The sequence below is a fragment of the Hippichthys cyanospilos genome, chromosome 3 (genome assembly GCF_059441005.1).
Source record: "Hippichthys cyanospilos isolate Australia breed blue-spotted pipefish chromosome 3, RoL_Hcya_1.0, whole genome shotgun sequence".
Taxonomy (NCBI): domain Eukaryota; kingdom Metazoa; phylum Chordata; class Actinopteri; order Syngnathiformes; family Syngnathidae; genus Hippichthys; species Hippichthys cyanospilos.
Genome location: NC_142371.1, coordinates 1,968,003 through 1,991,811, shown reverse-complemented (window position 1 = coordinate 1,991,811; position 23,809 = coordinate 1,968,003). Strand labels below are relative to the sequence as shown.

Below are 23,809 nucleotides of genomic sequence, written 5' to 3'. Positions count from 1 at the left end.
ATAAAGAAATATATGCACACACTTATTTCAAATCCACCCACATTCTGTTGCACTAGATAAGCCTATTCTCTTCAAACACTACTTTGCATCTATAATGACAAAAGACAACTCACCGTCAACATCTATACAAGTATTATTTTCTCTGTTTTTCAATCACTCGTTGCTATTCAAAACTATATATATATATATATATATATATATATATATATATATATATATATATATATATATATATATATATATATATATATATATATATATATATATATATATATATATATATATATTGTTCACTACATTTCATACAAAACACATTATTTCTTCTAAAGTCCAACATTATTACCTCAGTAAATCTAACGTTAGCATTGGCTTTTGCTTCCTTATATGGTGCGCATTCCCTTTGATTTACATGAATACAAAAATGCATTTCCTTCTTAATCTTCATTTTCTTCTCTCCTTTTTCCTCAGCCACAAAATGCATATGTGATTAATAGACATTGTTTAATAATGCAAGAAGTCATTTTTCCCCCTCACACAATTTCCATTTAATAAAGTGACACACGATGAAACGTTGCAATAAATGCAGACGTCATACACGTCCCTGTTCATGTTTTATTCACCTAATCAGCCATTGAGGTGACTCACACAGAAATAAACACCTTTGTCTAAACTTTTCACTTTTTGTATGTTTCATAATGGACATCCCATATGTGTCTGTCTAAAAATCCGCAAATGGCATTTTCATACAATGTTGTCAGAATTCCTTGTTAAACGCTCACGGGTAAAGGTCACAATAGAGAATTTGTGTCTCTTTAGCTGAGCTTAGGTGTCTTCTTCCATTACTGCAGGATGATTCGACATAGAAGAGAAGGAACTTTTCACAGGTGCAAAATCATTTTGACATTTCCAAAATGGGAGCACGAGCATGTGTTAGACGCAATCCCCCACCCACCACAGCACATCCCTTTTAAATGTCGCAAGATGTCTGCAGGTAAGCGCAAAATACTCAGTTGGTTTAAAAAACTCTCTCTGGATTTCTTGTGAAAATCCTCAGAGGATTCGTGTCTTGTGTGTGTGTCTGTGGGTGTGTGAGTGAGAGTGAGAGAGAAAATACAAAAGAGTCTATGCAGCCGTATTCTACACAAAGTTATTGATATTTCTCTGCTGTATATTGTTTATCAATTTTCTCAGTATAGAGGCCTATTAAACCACACTTAATAGCATGGAGCTCAATCTTATTACCATAACAAGCAGGCATGAAAAACCTGTAAAAGGTAGTTCTCTATCTCAATGTGGTACTTCATGATTTTTATTGTTTCATAAATTTGACTACCTGCAAAAGTCTTGAAAACACCACTGATGCAGTGCAGGAGATAAGCTTGTTTTCTAAATATTTGCTTTCTAATTAATACAGAATTCTTGTTTGTTGGGCCGCACAATTAATCGAATTTTAATCGAGATCACAATATTGGCTACCACGATTAATGAAGCTGATCCTCTGTGATATTAACATTTAAAAAGCCGGCTACCGTATGTGTCGAATCCAGCACTTTGTCATCTTCCACCAGGGGGCAAGCACAAGGTTAAAACTTGATTAGCTTGAGAAATTGCAAGCCAGCAAATCCTGCAGCAGCGGCAAGAAGGGTGGCAGCATCAGCAGCAGCTTGGCTTCACGGCACGTTCCCGAGATTTCAGCTTTCAGTTCCACCTTTTGAGCCTTTAGATGGCAATGTTTCCCACATGTTTGCATGACAGAAACCTTTGCTTTTCTCACTGTAATATATTAATTACCATTGTGAAATTGCATTGAGTTTCCCACCTGATTCCTAATCTATACCGCGCTAGCTGTCAATTGAGACCCATTTTGAAAAATTGGAACGGCAAACATTAGAATAAACTCAGGACAATTTATAATACAATTTTTAATAAAACAATTTATAATAAAACAATTTATAATACACCTACCTACTTCTTTCCTAATATATACCATGCTAGCTGTCAATGGAGACACATTTTGAAAAATTTGACTGGCAAACATTGGAATAAATGTAATTTGAAATGTGTAAAAGTCAGGCACTGAAAGAGCTGCTCAGGAATTCTACAGTGTAATACAAGGGGTGGGATGTGTTATCCATGATGGATGTCGGCTTCTGTCCGCCACCTCCTTGATAGTCCACTTGGCAGCCAGGAACAGAGCTAGCTTTCGTAACCAATCATTTAAGTGTCTTCCTATCTGTCTTTCAGACCGGGTCGGCACTTTTTCTCCCCACAATATTTTTCACCTAAAAACACATAGTCCAAATGTCTAAATGAAAACACACACGCACACGCAAGTTTAATTCTGTAGCTTGACGACACGGAACGTTTTTTGTCAGCAACAATCAGAACCGTGCAAACACACACACACCACCTCACAGCGTTCCATCAAACTCTGCACTCCAGTCTTCCCCAGAGTGCTCGCTCCTACTTAGACTCGTGTTTGCAGAGTTCTCTTCCCATAGGAGAGACAACGTCCTGTGAGATGTATAGAGCAAGACAAATTCAACTTGTGACATACACGACTTTCTCCACGGGGGATTCTTTCCAGAAGGTTGTCACACACTCATGATAGCAATCTGAACCTGTTGGGGAATGTAAATATTTCAACATTCCTCCATCCTCCACTTTCTTCTGCTTAGCCATTTCATATGCACGGGTGAGCCAGAGCGTATCCCAAATGACTTCAGGGGAGAGATGGGTACCCCTGAATGGGTTGTCAGTCAATCACAGGGCACATCGGCACAAACAGAACCTAAGTATTGGCAATTTAGAGTCTACAATTAACCAAATGTGCATGTTTTTAAAAATAAAATAACTATCAAGCCCTAGAATAACATGCAACCATTGGAACCCTCAGAAAAACTTCAGAAAATCTTTTGCTGCTCATCCAGTGAACATTCATTTCTTTCATTTTTATTACAATGAGGACAGTTTCAAAAATAAAAAAACAGGTACACAGAACGGTTTCTGACAATAAAATATGAAATTCATTCTCACTATATTATTTGTAACTAATTTATTTTGTGGTTAATATGGTCACTAGTTGTGTTATACTTTAACTAATGCTAAATGAGATCTTGGATGAAAGTTCAACAGTGCTAAGCAGGTCATTGCATTGATCATTTGTGTCATGGCAATGTCACACAATTTCCATCCCCTGCCCCTGCAACGTAACTTGGCATTCAGCTGTTCTGATTTTAGTTTGTCAAATAATAAAAGAAAAAAAAAATCCATTTCAGTGTGTGCCATTTGTGTTTTAATGAATTAGTTTTACTAATGACTTTTGAAACGTCCTACGACGTGGATGGTCATTGAACGGATCTCAAGTCAAATTTACAGTGCTCGCTTTCTTTTGCTTCTCCGCTCAACTATTAATCTTTGAATGCAAGCACTTTTTGTGCCAAATCTTTTTCATAAAACTAAAAATCATTTGACAAAACATACCTCACTGTTCTACACTGGGAAAACGCCACAGGAAAGCCCAAATTGCTATGGTTTGACTTCATTTCCGATGTTGCATGGACCTTCAGCATTTCTGGTCTGATGTGAACAGGAAAATAAACTCTTTAAATGGCTTATCATAAAAATCGCTATGACAGCTGTGCGACTGACCTAAACAATTGGCTTGCTGGTGTCTATCCCAGCTGTCTATGCACAGTAGGCAGGGGACATCCTGAAACTGTTGCCAGCAAATTGTAGGACACAGAGGGACGAACAGCCATTCAAGCACACTTAAGGACAATTTATAATACAATTTACAATACACCTACCATGCATGTTTTTGGAGTATGAGAGGAAGCTGGAGCGCCTTGAGACAACCTACGTAGGCATAGGGAGAACCTGCAAACTCTGCACAGGGAGGCGGGAGTGAGCTGGAATTTAACTTGAGACTCTGAATCATGAGGGGGATTTACTAACTGTTCTCCCACCTCGCCCACATTAGGAGGAATACAACCATGGGACTGTCAAAATCTGTAGGGACACAAGGCTCAAAATCGATGCTGGACATCTGGTCACCCTAAATAAAGAGCCTAATACAGAGGAAGTCTCTCTCTCCAGCTAGCTAATAGCTACTACTTGTTAACTAGCTAGGTGATATGGCTAGAGAGCGCTAACTACTAGCTGGCACATTACATAGCCAGTAGGTAGGAAGAGCGAGTTTGCTAGCTGCGTTTTCCTCTAGCCGTATATCATCGTCGGCTACTTTAGCGCCGTTGTCACAATTATCTGGTCGCTACACTGTCGGGCACAATTTTCAGAATTGCCTATGACCCTCGAGACAAGAAGAGAATTGCTTGTAAGCTTTGTGTTTCAACTTCAGTCGAATTTTCTCAGTGGATTGAAACTCTTTTCATTTATAGGAAGGGTGGCCTGAAAAAGTAAAATAACACAAGCGATGAGATTTTTAGGAGAGTAAGCGATGAATAGGAAGATGGCCTTAAGGAAGAGTTGTAAATGAGTCAAGTGGCTCTCCTATCAGTCCTAGTAGAAAAGAGCGACAAGTGAACGAATCGCTGAAGGAATAACAGTAAATGATTTCCCATTTTGCTACGATCCCCCCTCAGGTAGACACGAATGCTTTGGTTATGGACTTCAGTGTAAAAACTCTTGAGGTAATGCGTGCTGCATGCGTGCCATAAATACAGCATGGTATGCATATGCACTGAATGAAAGGAGCAAATTGTCAGGAAAGGTGATGGAATGCAATGCTACATGGCGCCGATCTTTTCCCCACTTTAGGGCACACATACATGGAAAAACACACAGTCACACGAGCAGTTGCATATGTGCCACGCTTCATTTCTGCACCGTTGCATCTGTGTCGTGTCACAACTTTGCAAATGCGCTCGCCGTGGGGACACAAGTACTAAATTTGCACAGATTCTTTTTCCCATCCGCTTGGCTGGAAGAGTGGCTTTTGAAATGATAATGAATCTGCAGGCCCAGATCTCCAGCATGTCACAGTGTCGAAAGTGGAAGCCAGAGGGAATATAAGAAAGCGGTCCTGGAAAGCAGAAGAATTCCTTTTTTGCCAAATGGGAAAATTGATTTCAGTCTGAGCTATATTCGCACAAAGCACAAGTGACACTATAAAAAAAGAGAAGCAAAATAGACTCACGGCCACAACATTATGCATACCTTCACCTTTCATCTAATGAAGTCAAGATTTGTATCAAACAAGATTTTTTTTCTGTTGTTTTTTTTTTTTTTATGAATAGGTTTTAAAGCCATTCAGCTACATGACAAAGTTGGTGAGAAAAAATACAGTCACTATGAAACACTATGAAGTTTTATGATTACCAAACTACTACCTCATTAAAAATGACACCAATTAAATGTATAGTTGTGACAGAATTAATTAACCGCAAAGGGAGTTCATTCTTAAATGTGAAAGGCACTGTCGATAGTTTGTCATTTTTATGATGACTGCATTTTACTGAGGAAGTTTCATAGGATCCTGAAATTGTCATGGTCATAAAACCGTTTGCTATTTAAAATAGATATGCATGATTACAAATGTAATACTTGTACATACTGTTGATTGTTATACTGTTATGAAAAATAGCATACTGCACTATTATTTTATTTGAAAAAAACAAAAAGTGATCTTTTTACTTTAGAATGAGCTACAAAAAACACTCCTGGTTTAACTTTTACTCAAAAGGGAAGAGAATTAAATATACATGGCACAAATAAAATACTTCAGTGGCACAGGTGATCAATAGCTATCAAGGCACTAGAATTCAATCAAGGTCCCCATATTAATAAAGCCTGAAGATATCGTCATCTAGCGACACACTTGGAAGCTCTTTACCCCTCCTCTAATCCACCTTTAAATAATGTACTTTTTTTTATGCCAAGGTTTTTTTTTTTTTTTGGTAAGTTTCAACCCCCATATTCGGGTAGACGTAATCACATAACTCGAAATCCAGACCAATTTTCTCCAGACATCTATAAAATAACTTGTATGGGCGGCAAATACAGCTCAGGACCAATTAATAGCTTCTTCACAGCAATAGATTGGTCCATTTGCAGTGAGACAGAGTCTACAGAGTACTTAAAGTAATCATCGCTTGTCCTTTCAAGGAGGGAAGAATAAAATGACCCAGGCAGGATGGACACATTTACCGAGCATTAACTATGGAATGTAATATGTTTTTTTTTGTTTGTTTTTAGTTTATTGAGCCAGAAGAGCGAAGAGACATACGGGCAAATGCGCTGCATGTCAAGCGATTCTAATATCATAAAACAGCCAAACCTTGTGAAAAAGCCAGCCGAATTTCCAAGATAAACGATTAATTACTAGTAATTTACGACACAAACAGCCTTGGAATTATTATAAAAATATTTTTGAAAGCATGGTCATGACCATCATCAATGGTCTCTTTGATTATGCTGAAATAGCTTTCAGTATTAATAATACTTTTTTTTTTGGACTGACATTCTTTTTTTGGCAGAATTTTATTTATATGTAACTATTAAAGTCAGGGGTTGACTTACTCTTGAGTTTTTGTAAAAGTCACCCAAATTTCTGTAAAATCAGGGGTGTCGACTTATCCTCGAGAGTAAAAGTACGTTAACTCCCATTTGACATATCTATCTATCTATCTATCTATCTATCTATCTATCTATCTAATGGATATCTTTATATTTGAGGTAATCTGACATTGTTGTCGGATGTGCTGAGAGATTCACATGGAATTTTAAGATGACAAATAGCGAACGTAACCTTGGCTGAGTTCTCCTGCTATCTTTCCAACGAGAAAATAATTGATACAACTCATGTTCTGACTCTCATTAGATAGTAAAGATGCACAGAGGAGTGTATAAATCTGATGTTTCCATCGCATCTGATTACTGTTCAAAGTCTATCAAAATAAAACACTCCCTGTCTTGTTGCCCAAGTGTCAATTAAAATGAGTTTATCCACATGGATTGTAGGGCGGAGCGTTGCGTCAAACCAAATGAGATAATTCACGGTCCAGGTCACGTGCCGGGAGATGTTGATTAGCGCTGTCATAAACAACCTCACCTGGCTCAACTTTTATCACACAGCCATAATACACAACTTGGTTGTCACGTGCTGCTGTACACCTTAAGACGGCAAGGGTGGGGCAATTCTACGTGTTGCAGAGCTACAGTACATAACAACGCAGGCGGGAAAACGGAGCCTCCAAAGCGTGCTTCAACATGACAATGTCTTCGGGAGAAGAAATCAAACAAGAAAGCGTATCCCTGCATCCTCTCGGTAGAAGAGCATCAGATATGTCCACGCCTCAGGAGCAGGAGCCGCTGTGCATTTTTGGGACGGGAGATTTGGGACGCTCCCTGGGCCTGCGCCTGCTGCAGACGGGCTGCAGGGTAGTGTACGGCAGCCGCAGGCCTCACAGCTGCGGCCCGTTGCCTCAAGGAGCTCAGGTGAAACGACGCAATGTTGTTAGCTTGCAGGAATGGATGACGGTGCGAGAAAATCGTGATCCGACACGGAGAACGTTTGTGCCTCGCAGGTGATGAGCCATGAGGCGGCAGCCAAGGTGGCTCGACTCATCTTCATTTGTGTTCACAGAGAACATTACGCATTCATGGAGACGCTGGCACCTTATTTGGAAGGAAAGGTGAATTGATGGCCGGTGTTTTATGTAATGATGACACACAACTAATATTGACTCAAGAGCTGTACAACACATTTACTGTATTTAAACAATACGATCTACTCCTCTGTGTGTGTCACGTTTATTTATGAGTTCTTAGTTTTGCTCTCTCGTCAAAACCGAGCCCGCAGCTACCACGCTCATATCCTGTAAGGATGCTAATTGAATAATATAAATAAACATGTTTTCTGTTTTAGAATAGTAACATACATCACATGTAAGTGGGAAATTTTGTTCTCTTGCGCAGGTGTTGGTGGATCTCAGTAATAATTTGAAAAAAGACATGTATGCTGAAGCCAATGCTGCCTACTTGCAGAGGTAAGAGTCCCACCTGAATATTTAAAAAAATATAATACAGTATTTTATAGTTTCTGTCTGACCGTTTGACAGTTCAACTCTATAGCTTTCTTACTGCTTTTGGGTTGTGAGCGTGCAGAAGCATAGTCCTCTATAAAGTATTGATTGAAGTAATTGGAAGGACTTTTAAAAGAAGGACTCTTAAAAAAAAGTAGGTTAAAATCATGGCTTTTTGACACGGCCCAAATATGTAATCTCTCCTTTTTTACAGGAATTCTGAACAATTATGATTTTTATCTAAGAAAGAAACTATCAAACGTTTATTGAGAGGATTGATGTCATTAAAATGTTTAGAAAACAATAACGTAAACTGAATTTAAATCAGTTTTAATGAAAACTAAGAAAATGAGTCTGAGTCAGGTGTTAAAGCATATATTATATTTTATCTTTTTAAAGGGAAGCTCAAACCTTTAATTTTTTTTAACAATAATAACAATAATAATAATAATTTTTTTAACAATAATATCTTTTATACATCCATACAAATTTAACAATGGCATTCTGATTACTATAGCATCAAATACAAAATATGCATCGACATTTTTACCATTTTGTCGACTGAAAATCACATCACAGTTGCTCAGGGGTCAGGTAACGGCCGATCACGTACCTGTTTTCTGAGTTTGGTCATGTGGCATTGGCAAGCTGATCCATGGTTGGCCGTTAACCCTGACCAACTTCGATGTCGTCTTCAGGTGACAGCAGGAGGCAAAATGGCTGCCTATTGATATGAAAAGAAATGAGTGGATTTTGCTACTTCATTCATAATCTACAAACGCAATATTAATCAAATGAACAACAAATGAAGCGATATTGTAAAAAAAAAAAACGAACAAACATTTTTTGTTCATTTGCCCTTAAAAAAGCCATTGAAAGAGGTGTTTTTATCAACCCTCTATCCATACCACCTGTTATGGATTTAAAATCTAGCAGCTGTTGCCTGTATTTAATTAAATTCAGGTGACGAGAAATTCAGAACTGTCAAGGTTAAACCTTGACTTGGAGCAGTTCCGTACCTGTGGTATATGTGTCTACAAAATATAACAAAAGAGACCTTGATGCTGAATGTACTGTTGTACATTTATCAAAACTCTTCTGGTTGATGATCCAACCACCAAAAGGTGATTGCTGTGCATGTACTTCATAAATATTTGTAAAATCACACAGGGGTGTTGACGTTGATTTTGACGTTTTGTGTTCAAAAATGCAACTTTTCCCCTCAAATCACTTTTTTTGCCAGTGTTGTGCCCATGCTCATGTCATCACTAACTAGATGTAATCATTTTTCTAAGAGTTGAATATTTCGATCCAAAGCGGTTTCATATAGAAGAAGAATATAGAAGAAGAATATAGAAGAAGCCCATTTAGAATACAAGACGTCAAAAGGCACCCGCTGCATCCCGAAGAAACGAAACCATCTCCTTTGGCAGCCCACAGCCCACTGAGTTTCGATTTAGTCAAAGTGGAGACATTGATTTGTGACATTCAGGCCCCTCTAGTTCTGTATTTCTCCCCCCTCTCTCTTTTTGTGAGGGGTGTTGAAAAATGTCAGCTTAAGTCTTTGCTGTGCGTTCTCCAGAATGGTCCCTGGAGCAAATGTGGTGAAAGGCCTTAACACGCTGTCTGCCTGGGCTCTGCAGAACGGTCTTCTGACAGGAAAACAGGTGAGGTGGGGGGGGGCGAAAAGGTGTGAGCGGAATGTAGGAAAATCAGAGGTACAGCCGGAATTGTAAAGGGGAGGGAGCGCAAGGCCAATTCTATTCCCTTTGTTAGCAGCAAGCCCTTGAAGCATATTAGAGCATAATAATAAACGGTTGGTGTGTCCCACTCCAATCTGTTTTCATGAAACCCCAAATTCTTGTATAGTGCTAGCCAATAAGCAGAAAAAGGCGTCTGACTGCAATGCCTTATTGATCCTGTAGTTGCCAGTGCAGGTTATTGATTTTTCCGTGTTTCCATATCAATGCTGGCAAAAACGAGGGCAGTGCTTGTAAAGACACACAAGCTAACACATTTTAAGATGTTACAAAGTTGAAAGACTAGTGTTTATTGTAGCTTCCGTTACACAGCTACAAAGGGAAACACAAACATGTAGGAACCTCTGGAGACCAAACCTGAATCTGCCTCAAATCCTCTTCAACAAAAACAAGCAGCATGCACACACGTAAACACACAGACATCCACAAATATCTCTTCATGCTGATACCACTGCAGTGCTCCATTTTCCTTCTGAAAAGGTGAACAGTGTTTTTCCTCCACCAGTCATGTAACTAAAGTTAGAGGTGGAGGAATCAATCCCGGAATAAGTGTGGTACTATTTACAACTAAGTTTCATTGAAGTTTTCATTGAAGTACTCAACATGTACTTAACATTTTAACACTCTTAACTATCGCGTGTTGTGTCAGTCGTGAGTGATTGATTCAAAAGAAAGATATTTTGAATACTGATGGGACTTGTGGCTCTTTAAGGGGGAACTGTTTATTCACAAAGCATTCACTAAAAAGAGCTATTTAAAATACTTGCTCTTTTATTTATTTATTCATCTTTTTTTTTGTTTATTTGAAGCACTAGAAAATGACGAATCACAATTGATATCATACCCTAAATTGGTAAACAGCTACCCATGCGCTCTGTGTAAAAACTGTGTCCATCCTCGACTTGGTGGAACGTGTTTAGGGCAGGGTTGCGCAAGTCTAAGCATACCGCACATATGGTTGCCACGCTGCTAATTACCGCGACAATAATTTGGTTACCAAAAGTACTGCTAGTTCAGTGTGGTTGTAAATTTGGATGTATCGCCGAACGTGGCCGAACTCGCCCTTCGACACACCTGCTAATTCGGTTCTCAAAAATAGGCTATATTTTAGACTACCATAAAGGTTGTCTATTATGTTGCAGGTAGAGTAAATGCAATATTGGTGGATTAGAAATAGATGCAGGTGGACAGGTTCCATGCTCCGTGAAGAATGTACATGGATGGCATCATATTATCATGATCCTTTAAAAAATATTTTAATAGCACTCTTACACAGCAGAGTAGAGGGTGGAGAGGTGTGAGTGCTTATGTAAGGGGGGGGGGGGGGGGGGGGTGTCCATGCCTCGTTGGCGGTGAACAGGTGGTAACATGGTAACCCCCATTGTTGTATAAATCAGTTAAATAAATGAATTATTGTCATTACCATTCGAAATTTTTTTGATTGGAGAGTAAATGATGCTCTGAATTGTTCTAAAAATAAATTAATTAAATGAATGATAATAATGGATGATAAAAGCTATCACAGCTATCAAGTCTAGGTGAAAAAGACTCCTAAATGCTCGGCTCGCTTTAAGTGCCAAAAGTCCCATTACAACAAAACATACTAATAAAGTATAAATGCATGTAAATCCAGGTTACAAACAATGCTCTTTTTCTACGATTAGTTGTTTAGAAAGAAGTTTCATAAAGAAGGTTTTAAAATCATGTTTTCAAACGTGTTCTTGCACTATACTGTGTAACTGCTTTCAAAAGTATTGTACTGTAGTAATGTACTGAGCAGCCAGAAAAGAAGTCTAAAAGTCACAGTCTATTCAATTTCCGGTTCTCATGGAATTATCACACTTTTTCATCACGAGAAAGCACAAAACAATCAAGAAGCAAGCCAAAACCCTCGATGCTCAAGGATGGAGATATGCTGAAGCCCCATGCTGCATTGTCACCGCACTTGTCAGGTCAGGTTTGATTTTTCAGGATATTTTACCCAAAACTTTCATCAACATCCAAATTATACTACTTAAGATGGCTTTCGTGTGGGAATTTCCGTCATAAATTTTATGAATGCCTGAAAAAACTACATCTATATACAGTATATTTGTAAATGATTAAAAATAATTTTTGTTCTGATGAACATACTGTAGGTGCATTTTGACTCATTCCTTTTGTCCAGTGCATAGTACCAATCACACAGCAAACACACATTGTTCCAATCCACACTCAAGCAGAGGACCGCTTTCGTCGCAGCCAGGGAGAAGCTCTGTGTTTCAGCGTCTTGCTCAAGGACACAATAAATCCATGTTAGAGGTGCATACGGCAATTCCAATCACTCGGGTTTAGCTGATAATAAGAATTTTTATTTGACTTGATATTATAGCAGTAAGAACACTTGTCTTATTGTCTGTCACTGGTCGGAAAAGATGGCAATTAGACTATGTTTCTGTGATGGCCTCTTGAGTGAAATTTGGGCCTGTTTAGCTAAACACAAATCCAATATGTTCTTGTGAGGATTCATCATCAAGTATTTCACTGTACACAGTAAATGGTAGCAAAAAATACACCAAAACCTTTTAGGGTCTACTTCAAGATCATCTCTCTGCCACTTCAAGTCACTAGTATAAATAGATGAACAAACATACAATAATGATAGCAAATTAAAAATAAGAATATTATGTCTGCTGGTAGCAACCCAGTCACGCACACTATTTTGTCTCAATGGCTTTTAAGGACGATGAATCAATCTATCAATCAATAGAAAGATCAATTAACCAATTATTATAAACATTTATACTATTACTACAAAGGGTATATTTGATGCATAAATGCTGTCAGGATGACATAATAGCAAGTTGATTGGACAATTTCCCCTCTTTGTGTGTTTTTGTGATCGTGTCACATTTACATTCAGATGGAGATTTAGTCTGTCGGCTGTCCCCTGCTGTTACAGTGCAGTAATGTAAGGAGACATGGCTGGCTGCCCGGTCCACTTACACATACCTGGGGGAAAACTGCTCAGTTGACTTGCCTGTCAAACTTTCCTCTCTGTCTCCTCCTACACCCGCTCTAACCCCTGACAACGCACGCACCCACGCACACAAACAAATACCGTACACATTTAATCACCTTATCTTGGAAAAGTATGTTTGATCATAAATGCCAGCATGACAAGATATAGAAATGGGATGGGATTAGGGAAAGAGTGCACACACACATATACAGTATATATATATATATATATATATATATATATATATATATATATATATATATATATATATATATATATATATATATATACATTTTTTTTAAACGCAAGTCAGAGTGCATCGCCGTGTCATGTGCAAACAGTGCGTGACTCATCTAAGATCTTTTAATTATGAGCAACCGTGCAGAACAACCGGCAGGTAGGCAGCAACATGAAAATACTTCTATTTCTACTGACTTGTTTTAAGGGAAGCTCACAGATACATTTTGATCTTTTTGAATTCATCAGCCCGAATGAACTGTCATTGTACCCCGCCAAGATACGAGACAGTAAGACGTGATAAAGATATTCATGAAAAGTAGTCGCCGTTGTGATTGGTCTATAAAGTAAAAGTAAAAGCATCCACCATCATAGACAGCAAGAATATATGCTTACAGGCCAAATGTTAGGCTACACCTTCTCATTCAGTTTTTTTTTAAGGTAATGATAGACACTTGTTTTTGTTAAGTTAACTAGATAGTTTTTGTTTCGTTAACTAGATAATTTTCTTTTGTAAATGTATTTAAAAACAAGCAAATACAATAACTATTGAGATCTAGTAGCCAACATCAAAAGCACTTTGAGTCAGTTACAATACATTTTAAACCTACAAAATAATAGCTAAAATAATGAAACACACGAAGCGGACTAAAACATGTTTTCGTTGCAACATTGAAGCTATTGTTGACTCTTTCTTTAATATGAAAGAAAATCTTTCCCCAGGTCTACGTGTGCGGCAACAGTGCTGAGGCAAAGCAGGCTGTAGCGGATGTTGCCACCAAGATGGGCCTAACCGTTTTGGACAGGGGGTCTCTGTCAGCCGCCCGGGAGCTGGAGGACTTCCCCCTGAGGCTGTTCCCCGAGTGGAGGCTGCCTCTTCAAATTGCTGTTGGCCTCGCCGCCTTCTTCTTTTTCTATCTGCTCATCAGAGACGTCATCTACGCCTACGTGGAGCAGGGGAAGGACATCTCCTATCGAATCATGGTGTCCTTAGCCAACAAGGTGACGAGTCGCTGAGCCGTTTCTTGCGAAACTGTCTTGAGAGACTTGAGATATGTGTCGTCCCTTTTTGGTTTTAGGGTCATGACGAATCAGGCTTTTGAATTTAACTGATCAGGTTGCCTTTGAAAACAAGTAGACTCCATATGTTCATGCGGATAGGTCCGATAGCTACGGGGGCCTAAAGCTAGAGATGTTCTATTTTCTTGCTGGCAGAACCATTTGCTGATAGGCCAACCGTCTCAATTTTCCGTGCCCTCATTACTATTGTTTTTCTCTTGTCTAAAGCCCTTTGAGGTACATACTGGCGCCTCTTTACTCTTCCCCTCTGTTTTCTAACCCTTAAGGGCTCCGTTTTCATAGACGGAGAACACCTGCGCCGGAGTACAAATGCAGACATATCCTGATTTTTGTTTCAGCGCAAAGCTCGCTGCTCGCGTTTGCATCTTTGGGAGACCACCCTGAGCATTCTGAGTGTTGAGTTCTTGACCATGCGCCTTGAAATTCGACAGTTTGGAGGCAGAATGTCGGTCGGAGCTTAGGCCTGCTAAGTCGGCGTCTATGGTGGATGTCAGATGCATTTTTTTCATTGCAGAAGATAATTAGGGCCAGTGAAGAAAAATAAAGATGTGCAGGATTCTCACGTTTATCTCAGAATTCTGACTCTAAAGATTGCTGAATTTTTACCTTACATTGACATTCAAGTCACAATTTTCCCTTTGACAATTCTCAGAATTCTGAGTTTGATGTTAAAGTCAGATTTATCACTTTGAAGTCTGTATTCTGACTTTATTTTCAGAGTTATCATATTAATCTATAAAAAATCAGTCAGAAGTGAGAATTCTGCGCGTAAAGTTAGGATTCTAATTTCAACTCATTCAATGCCAGGGACGTTTTTTAAGAGTTGGATATTAAATCCCAGACACCTAAGACTTAAATCAATACTTACAGTAAGTTCACTAAGACCATTCATTTCCAGATACTTAAGTATTAAATCGATATTTAGATAGTTGAGTATCAATTTAATCCTTAAGTATCTTGAAGTAATATGATATTGATTTGCCCAAAGTATTAAATCAATCCTTAATTATCTAAATATTAAAGTATTAAATCAATACTTAAATACTTAAGTATTGATTTAATACTTAAGTATCTAGGATTGAATGTCTGGACTCTTAAAAAACGTGAAAATATGTCCCTGTTATTGAATGAGTTAAAGAGTTTCAGATTTCTGACCACTTGAAGTTTAAAGTCTGAATGCTGGAGCTTTGAAGTATTATGGTCAAGAGGTCAAATTACCGAAGGGAATGAGGGACAGTGAAGAAAAATTAGGTGGACAGGTTTTTTGTCTTTTCTCTTTTCCCTCAGAATTGCGACCTAAAGTCAAACTTAAATTCAGACTTGAAGTTAGAATTTTGGGGCTTTGAATCACCATCAGAAGAGACTTTAAAGATTCTCAAAATTCTCGCTTTAAAGTCCAGAATATATGAAAATTCTCACATTTCTGACTTTAAAGTCCGATTTCTCACTTTTCAGAAGTCATTCAGAAGTCTCACAAGTCAGGACTCTGAGAAGAAAGTCTGAAGTCTGACTTTAAAGTGAGAATTCTTTCTTTAAAGTTAGATTAAATGAACAATTATGAGAATAAACTCAGAACCCTGATATAATAATGAGAATCCTCTCCATCTTTTTTCCACTGGCTTTATTCCGCTTTGACCATTTGACCATGACCTTACAAAGCTCCTCCACACGGCCTCTACATCACATGCAAAGTATTACCATTGTATTTGCTTTCTTTTTGGGTAGAAATCCCAAGTTCTGAAAAAATGGAAGCGTGGGCGCCACTGTCAGTTCAGGAGGATTTTATCTGGCCAGACAACGAATGACCATACACCATTCAGTTGTAACAATGGTTAGGAATGCACCTGAAGGCCAAAAGCGGCTGCGGCAGTTCATTTATTCGAGGCCAAATTATTGAATTTCTTTGGAATGGATGAAAGGACAGCTTTGTTTGTAGGAGGCAAGCGGAGCAGCAGGCCACTTGCAATTGATTCGGTGTCCCGAGAATACAATGACTTCTTCACTTGAAGGTCACTCTGAACTAACATTTTGTAACATCGTAACAAAGTCGGCGTTTTGCCTGTGCACGTTGATGAAAAAATAGAGCATTTTCTTTTCAATCTCAGCGGCTCGTTCTTTGTGTCGTGAATGGGATATTTCGGTTAATTTGCCCGAGTCAATAATGCTACCGCGGTTAACTCGCTTGGCTTCAGCGGTCGAGAGTTGACTGCGATGCGCTTCTTAATTTCGCCGCCATCTTTCAGGTGTTTCCCATCGTGTCGCTGGTCATGTTGTCGTTGTGTTACCTGCCCGGTGTTATAGCCGCCTTCTTTCAGCTCTACAGAGGAACCAAGTACAAGTAAAGTATCTCGTCATTTGAAGGAAGCTCCAAAATGTCCTCTGCACATTCCTCAAAGCTTCATCCATCTCTCGTGTGGCGTAGGCGCTTCCCTAACTGGCTGGACCGCTGGATGCTGTGTCGGAAGCAAATGGGCCTGGTCGCTTTGGGCTTTGCTTTTCTCCACGCCATCTATACATTCATTATTCCTATCCGCTACTCGGTCAGACATAAACTCATCTCCCGTGTGGTGGACGAGGTACGGTACAGTGGTTTTAGATGATCTCCACGTTTACTGTACAAGAAATCGTTAAGGCTTTTCTCCTCCTTCGTTCACTCCCCTCAGATGAAGAACAACAAAACCACCCCCTTTGACTTTAATTATACAGAAGCATGGGGAACAGACTCGTTCTACGTCTTGGGCATCCTGGGCTTCTTTCTTTATGTCCTACTCGGCCTGACGTCGCTGCCCTCTGTGGGAGGCTCGCTCAGCTGGAGGGAGTTCAGCTTCGTTCAGGTCAGAGCACACTTACACATCTTTTATGGTGTCTGGCAAATGTAGAGCCAAAAATCAAGAGATGTGTACATGCTTTTTATTTGACAGGGACAGCAAGAGAGTTTAATAGTGGCCGCCATCGCCTATTCATAATAAAAGTGTAATCAAGAGCATATTAAACACAAGGCATAATAAAAGAAACAGTGGGAGTTTTTTAGTTTGGTTTCCATGTGATGAAGTAGTTTTGAAGACCTCACGGACTTACTCATTGCTTGTTTGGTCTTTATATAAAAATACAGCATGTGCCCAAGGCATGTGATTCACCCAAGTATAATCAAATAGACAGATCTCATCATGACAAAAATAGCTGGGTCAACATGAAGTTGAAGTTGTTTTGAACACATAACAGATTGAAATATGATACAGCATGGGTACAAAAATCAATCTGATGATTCACATAAGTATTCTGCTAATATTTTCAGTGCGCCTTCTATTGAATGCTCATCGCATTCTAGATTTTTACATTTGCTCTACGTTTGTTTGTCAGCATGGCAAGTTTTGGTGGCATAATTAGGGATGGGAAATGATTAGATTTTTACCCCTACCATTCCATTAGCTATTCTGTTTAACTATTGGAATCTTATTTTATGAAAAGAGGAGAATAAACAGTTAGATTAGCATCCACTGGATGTTCTGTCCTTACAATAGGAAATTAGCTGCTATGCTAATGAAATATTTTTTACTTAAACTGGAAAAAATATACGTAAGTGTATTAAGCCAGCTGTGGTAGGCACCAGCAAGCCTGCAACCCTTGTGAGGATAAGCGGCTCTAGAAAATGGATGGATGAATGGATAGTTTTAGAAGTAGCATCATTTAACTTACGAGTGCGTTTAAAATCACCTAAACATCGAATTCCAAAGGTCCCGACTCACAAACACCAAATTGCACAGGTCACCGGGACAACATTTTTGAAGCACCATGACAAAAGGTTTTAAGCGTAATTATTCGCAATCAGGGGCGTGCTGGCCAATCTGTGCACACCCTCACTTCACCTAATCTTAGACCTAAGACACGCATCAGCAAGACTCAAAGATGGCAAAGATTATCATCATTTTTTTTCAGTAGACGAGACAATGCAGGGTGTACTGCAAATAAAGTTTTTGAGAGCTCCCAAGTACCATTGTCCTCATCCTCTTTTTCCTATCAGTAAAATCTCTTTCTAGGGCCCGCTAGATAAAGCGTAATTATTTCCAAGTTTTTATCTGAGTTATTAAAGTGCTGTAAAAGCAATGCGTCACGGGCACTTTCTTCCCAAGTGACTAGTTAGGTAGCTCCCTAACACAGGCGTGCACAACGGATGACTGGTTGCTTTTAGCTCAGCATTTTAAATGTTAAGTTATTCATTAAACTGAATTATGATAGCAGGTATAATCCCACGTGAACAGATTTGCTAATACAGGTCACGGCTACGTGTGTGCACAGATGGACTGATGGGAAAAGATATTCGGCAACGGAGGTCAAGATAATTGATCCTTTGAGTAGGGGAGAAAAAGACGACGCAACTGAGATCAATTTGCATAGATTATCGCCGCGATCACGCTTGTCAACAAGGGAATGCGTCCAATTTTAATATTCATGACGCCAAAGGTTTTGCAGCTCTGTTGTGATTAAAAATAAAATCTTTCATTGTTATCATTCGATGAGGCAACTGTAAAACAATCAAGTGTTCTTCTGTGCTCGAGACATTCTCTACTAAGTGATTAACAATAACCAAACAACAGGAGTGCGCTCGGGTCCCGAAAACAATTATTCTGTAACAGCTGTGGAAGGAAACCTTAAGAGAATCTTTTCTCTATAAAACTTAATGTGACAATTTCTATTCATGAAGTCAGCAGGGGAGTAGTTTTATCCATCGACAAAAACACATCTGATGAGCCGCATTTGCACCGTGTAATACAGGATGTTATTTGTTCAAATATATGCCCTGTTTTCCCCATGTTGACTGAGAATGGTTCGCTTCTGAACTTTTTGGCCAAATTCTAATTACCTGGGCGGGCCTTGAATGTTGACATCCAGTTTCTTCCGGGCTCTTGGAAATCGTGGAAATGATCAAGGTGGAAGCGTCATAAAAAATGTTTGGTAACTGTACTGCTGATGTTTTCCAGAACACTATTAACTCATTCACTTCCAAAGATATAATTTTATGTTTGTTTTTTTTTTTCAAGAGTCCAGATATTCTATCCCATGTACGTGTTTATCCATCTAGCCATCCATTTTTTATAGCCGCTTATCCTCACAAGGGTCGCAAGACTGGCTGGTGCCTATCCCAGCTGACTTTCAGGCAATAAGTTACTTGTTTATAGCTTGTTTAATTTTTTCAAGTGTTTGCCCTAAAAAAAGGTCTAAAATGGATGATACTAAATGAAGTAAATATTAAAGTAATGAATTTGGCTAAGTAATTGTTTGTGATCATCATGATTGATTTTGTACTTTTAGTACCTAAAGTAATCAATTATTTTATTTTTATTAGCACCAAAATAATTTGTTTCAAACGTAATTGCCTGAAGTAATCAAGTATTTCAGTACTAAAGTACCTAAAGTAATGATTACAATAGTAATTCAGTACCTAATGGGATTTTTAACTGTTGTACTAGAGTTCTTAAAGTAATTCATTACTTAAGCATGAGTACCTTTAGTTCTTTTAGTGCATAAAGTAATCAATTTTAAAATAATCAATCCAATATGTCAGTACTTTATCTTTTAATTACGTAATTCTTAATTCACAAGCCATTTTAGATCCTTCTTATGCCAAATATTTCAAGAAAAAAAGATATGAAAAAAAAAGTTTGTTTTGTTTTCTAAATTAAAAGCAAATGTCCGTTAATGTTTTATTTTAATTCAAGACTAAGATCACTCTGCTTAGATGGAGGACAAAACACAGATTATATTTACTGTTGAGAGGCTGAAATTGCAATTATTATTATAATTCTATTAGTAGGATGAATGTTAGTAATAGTTGCTCAATCATTTCAGCTCTAATGGTATTTTATCGACAGTACAATTGAATGCAGAATGCTTTCGGCACTTTCAGTGACCCATACAGCAGAGAGAATTAATGGCCATATTTTTTTTCATTCAAATTTGGCAAGGTTGTTTTCAACATTCCTCCGTGTGTTGTGTCGGATTTACTTTCACTTAATAGTTTCAGTTTTCGGGGACTTTGCAAGCAATGCAATATTCATATGCCGAAACAATAAAACAACCTTGAAACGCTCTTAATTTTAATGATGAATGAGGAAATTGCAATGAAGGTTGCACTGCAGATGCTCCTCATGGGTAATTAAATCAGGTATAAAGTGGAGAACGACTCCATCCATCCATCCATCCATCCATCCATCCATCCATCCATCTATCTATCTATCTATCTATCTATCTATCTATCTATCTATCTATCTATCTATCTATCTATCTATCTATCTATCTATCTATCTATCTATCTATCTATCTATCTATCTATCTATATCTTTCTCTCTCTCTCTCGCTCGCTCTCTCTCTCTCTCTCTCTCTCTCTCTCTCTCTCTTTCATCTCTCAAATCCGCCTCACAGGTCAGGGACCTGAGTTCAAATCCATTTCACCCCAGCCTGTGCGGTATATGCATGTTATCCCCTAGCCCGTGCCGGTTACATCTGTAACATTGTAACAATGAACACAAATTCTAGAAAAGAAAACATTCCAAAATATCCCACTTGATTTGTTTTAGCCCCTTAAACAAAAAACAACAACAAAAAACAAACAGAGAAATGGAAATGTTTTTTCTGTGTAGCTGTATTCTTTGGGGGAGAGTTAAATGTCTTTTTTGTCTTTTTTTTCCCCTTACAGTCCAAACTCGGCCACCTTACCCTGCTCATATGCACGGCACACGGTTACATATACGGCTGGAATAAATTCCTCCGCCCGTCAACGTACAAGTGGTACACCCCTCCAGGCTACATGCTCTGTCTGATTGTACCCTCCGTGGTGCTGGTGCTCAAAATGTTGATCTTGCTGCCATGCGTGGATCGAACTCTCACCCGCATTCGACAGGGTTGGGAGAGGGCCCCGAGCGTGGAAACGGGCGAGAGGAAGGCTACAAACCTGTGACCATCTGACCTCTGGTTTCATCCGAGGTGGACTCAGCATGATCGAAGTTGGAGAACTCTTTCATCAACGTTCTTCATCAGTAATGTTGATTTTTTTTTCTTTGTTTTTCCTTCATTCTCGTAATATTTGAGGGTTTCCACGGGGTAAAGAACATCACCAAACCTTTTAGACCTTTCGGAGTACAACTGCGGCATTTCAGTCAGCCAAGTTCAGCCAAACAGGCAGTCTGTCGAGGATCCGAATGTTTCTTTTTCTGAGCTTTGTGAAATTTTATGTGCTTGATGTTCCTCTCTCACCCAATGCGTCAAAAAATAGACTTATATCCCTGGATGACACACATTGTTTTGATAAACAGAGGCAATCATTTCCATTCCTCTCCCTCCAAGTGGAGCATCCCCGAAGCTGCTTGATTCTCATTGCCCAAATCTTTCCTCCCTCTCAAGGGCACTGCACACACAAAATTAGAATAAAGTGGTCGCCCCAGTGTGACAACTCTCCCTCAGCTGGTTTGATTAAACGCACCTCAGCCAGTCTAATTTGGTGCTACAAGGAGAGACAGCTTAGCAAACAGAGTGTAAAAACATTGCAGTGTGTTGTCATACAAATCAGTGCGTGTTAAGTGTTTGAGATGCGCTGTCCCTATCCTCTACTTGACATCATAAATCTGCCTGTGAAACGTGTTCAATGTGATTGAACTTAACTGTCCGTTTGTCTATTTTCCACAAAAAAAAAAAAAACCAGTCTGGGGCCTTAAAAACTTGGGTTATCCCCATTTGGCGTGATTTGATTTACTTTTGACTCCTTTGTTTTTAGAGTGTAGAAATGAAGGTTAAACTGAAAAATACACTTGAAAAAAGTTGGGCTAAAAATAATCCAAATTGGAACCAAAAGAAATGAAAACCTTAAAAAATAAGTTGTTGTTTTTTTTTTTCCCTTTAGGCTATTTTTAAACCAATACTTTTTGGAGTGTAAAAATGTTGGTTGAAAATGGATTTGATAAAATTATTAACTAAAAAATTGGGTTTGTTCCCTTTTGATGGAATTAAGGTTGTTTATGATCCAATTCTTTCTGAGTGTAAACCATTGGTTAAAAAATACACTATAACACACATTGGTCCCCTTTATTGACTCAACTGTTTTTGTGTAAAAAAAATGCACATCAATGGACACATCAACTTTAGTTGTCTAATGACGTAACTCCTCTTTCAAGGAACTTTTATGTGAGTCTGGGTAATAAAAAAATGGCTGATAAGAGTAGTCGAGAGGGCAAAGCAGGCCATTGGATCGAGCATCCGCTGAATGTGGCTTACTCAGCAGTGACAGCTGGTGGGCAGGTGAGAAATTGCAGGAAATGGAAGTTAATCAGATAACGCAGAAGCTGAGCTTGCAAGTGAGGAGAATGGAGCAGCTGTCATGATCAGATTCTCGTTTACCCTCGAGTAGAACATTTATGCAAAAAAAAAAAAAACTTTGTTAACCCGCATCTAATAACATTATCTGCTCACACAATCTGTAATCTCTCCTCCAGCCTCTCCCACTCTTGTATCATCCTCCTTCTACCAAAGAACTGATGTTGATTTTAGGCGCTTTTAGATTCCATCTTTGTGTGTGCGTGCTAAGATTCAAACGAGATTCAAATATTGCCTTGGGAAGCCATGAATCTAATAATGCACAGAAAAACTGTGAAACAAGCTGGCTTACATATTGTAATTTCCACTGGTATTGAAATTTCACACACCTAGACAACTCCGATACGTGTAACATGATTATCTGTGGCCTGCTAGGAAAAGTAAATAAACTGCTGCATTATGGGTAAAGATACACATCATTTGCGAATGAAGCATTTACCTAGGACTCATCTGTGAAATGTACATGAAGTTTCATAAATAAAAGAGAAACCACAACAATCTTGATTCGATTTTTTTTTTTTAATACTCAAACAGAATTAACAAAAACTATAACCAAAGCTAAACTTTATCATCAACTTTACAATCATGTCATGTTTTTCTGGTTCAATAGAAAGCTATACAGTAGAATGTATTACAAGTGAAACCTCAAAACTTGTAGATGGCTGCATTTAGTTTTTTGTAGCACGTGACGTACGTTATTGCTTTCTGTAAGCTAAAGAATTGCTGTCGGACATCTCAAACATGAATGGAACTACTAATTCAATGTACCAAACAGCATTGACTCGTCCAGTGGTTCTCAAATGAGTGTATGTGTATTCCTGAAGGTACTTGAAGGAACTCCAGGGGGTACTCGAGATGATAAATAAAGCAAACATGCAAAAATTCTTTAAAAATAAACGTTTCAGGAAAATATAAGTTAACAAAATGTTATGTTCAGTAGGTTATTGAATTAATTGATTTTAAAAGCCAAATTCTCCCCCACACTAGAATGGTTGAACCCATCTTGTCACGTGCCACCTCTCGTTACCTGTCAAGTTCATGATTTATTTTTTTGAACATATCTCTACTATGATCCCAAAAATGGACATTTTAAGTTGAATATTTTTCTGTGGATGAATATTTATTTATAATCATTTCTTTTTGAGAACGGGTCTAACACTTTTTGTTGATTATTTTTCATGGGCAAATTTTTATTAATGATTAAGTTAATGATTTGTTTTAGTGAACAGATCGCTCTTGTAATCCAAAAAAAAGGACGCTTCATATTTAATATTTATCTGTGAACATTTTTTTACTTATAATTATTTCTTTCTCAGAACGAG

At 38.4% G+C, this 23,809-nt stretch overlaps 1 protein-coding gene across 1 annotated transcript; it reads left to right on the top strand.

The window, feature by feature from the left end:
- Window positions 1-7,230: 7,230 nt before the first annotated feature.
- Window positions 7,231-21,109, top strand: LOC148425394 (metalloreductase STEAP4-like). Its single transcript, XM_088411111.1, has 9 exons — window positions 7,231-7,458; window positions 7,548-7,655; window positions 7,939-8,009; window positions 9,628-9,712; window positions 13,767-14,045; window positions 16,367-16,461; window positions 16,546-16,699; window positions 16,787-16,957; window positions 20,818-21,109. Exons 1-9 carry the CDS (start codon window positions 7,231-7,233, stop codon window positions 21,076-21,078), a joined length of 1,452 nt encoding a protein of 483 aa, XP_088267237.1. The 3' UTR covers window positions 21,079-21,109.
- Window positions 21,110-23,809: the final 2,700 nt, after the last annotated feature.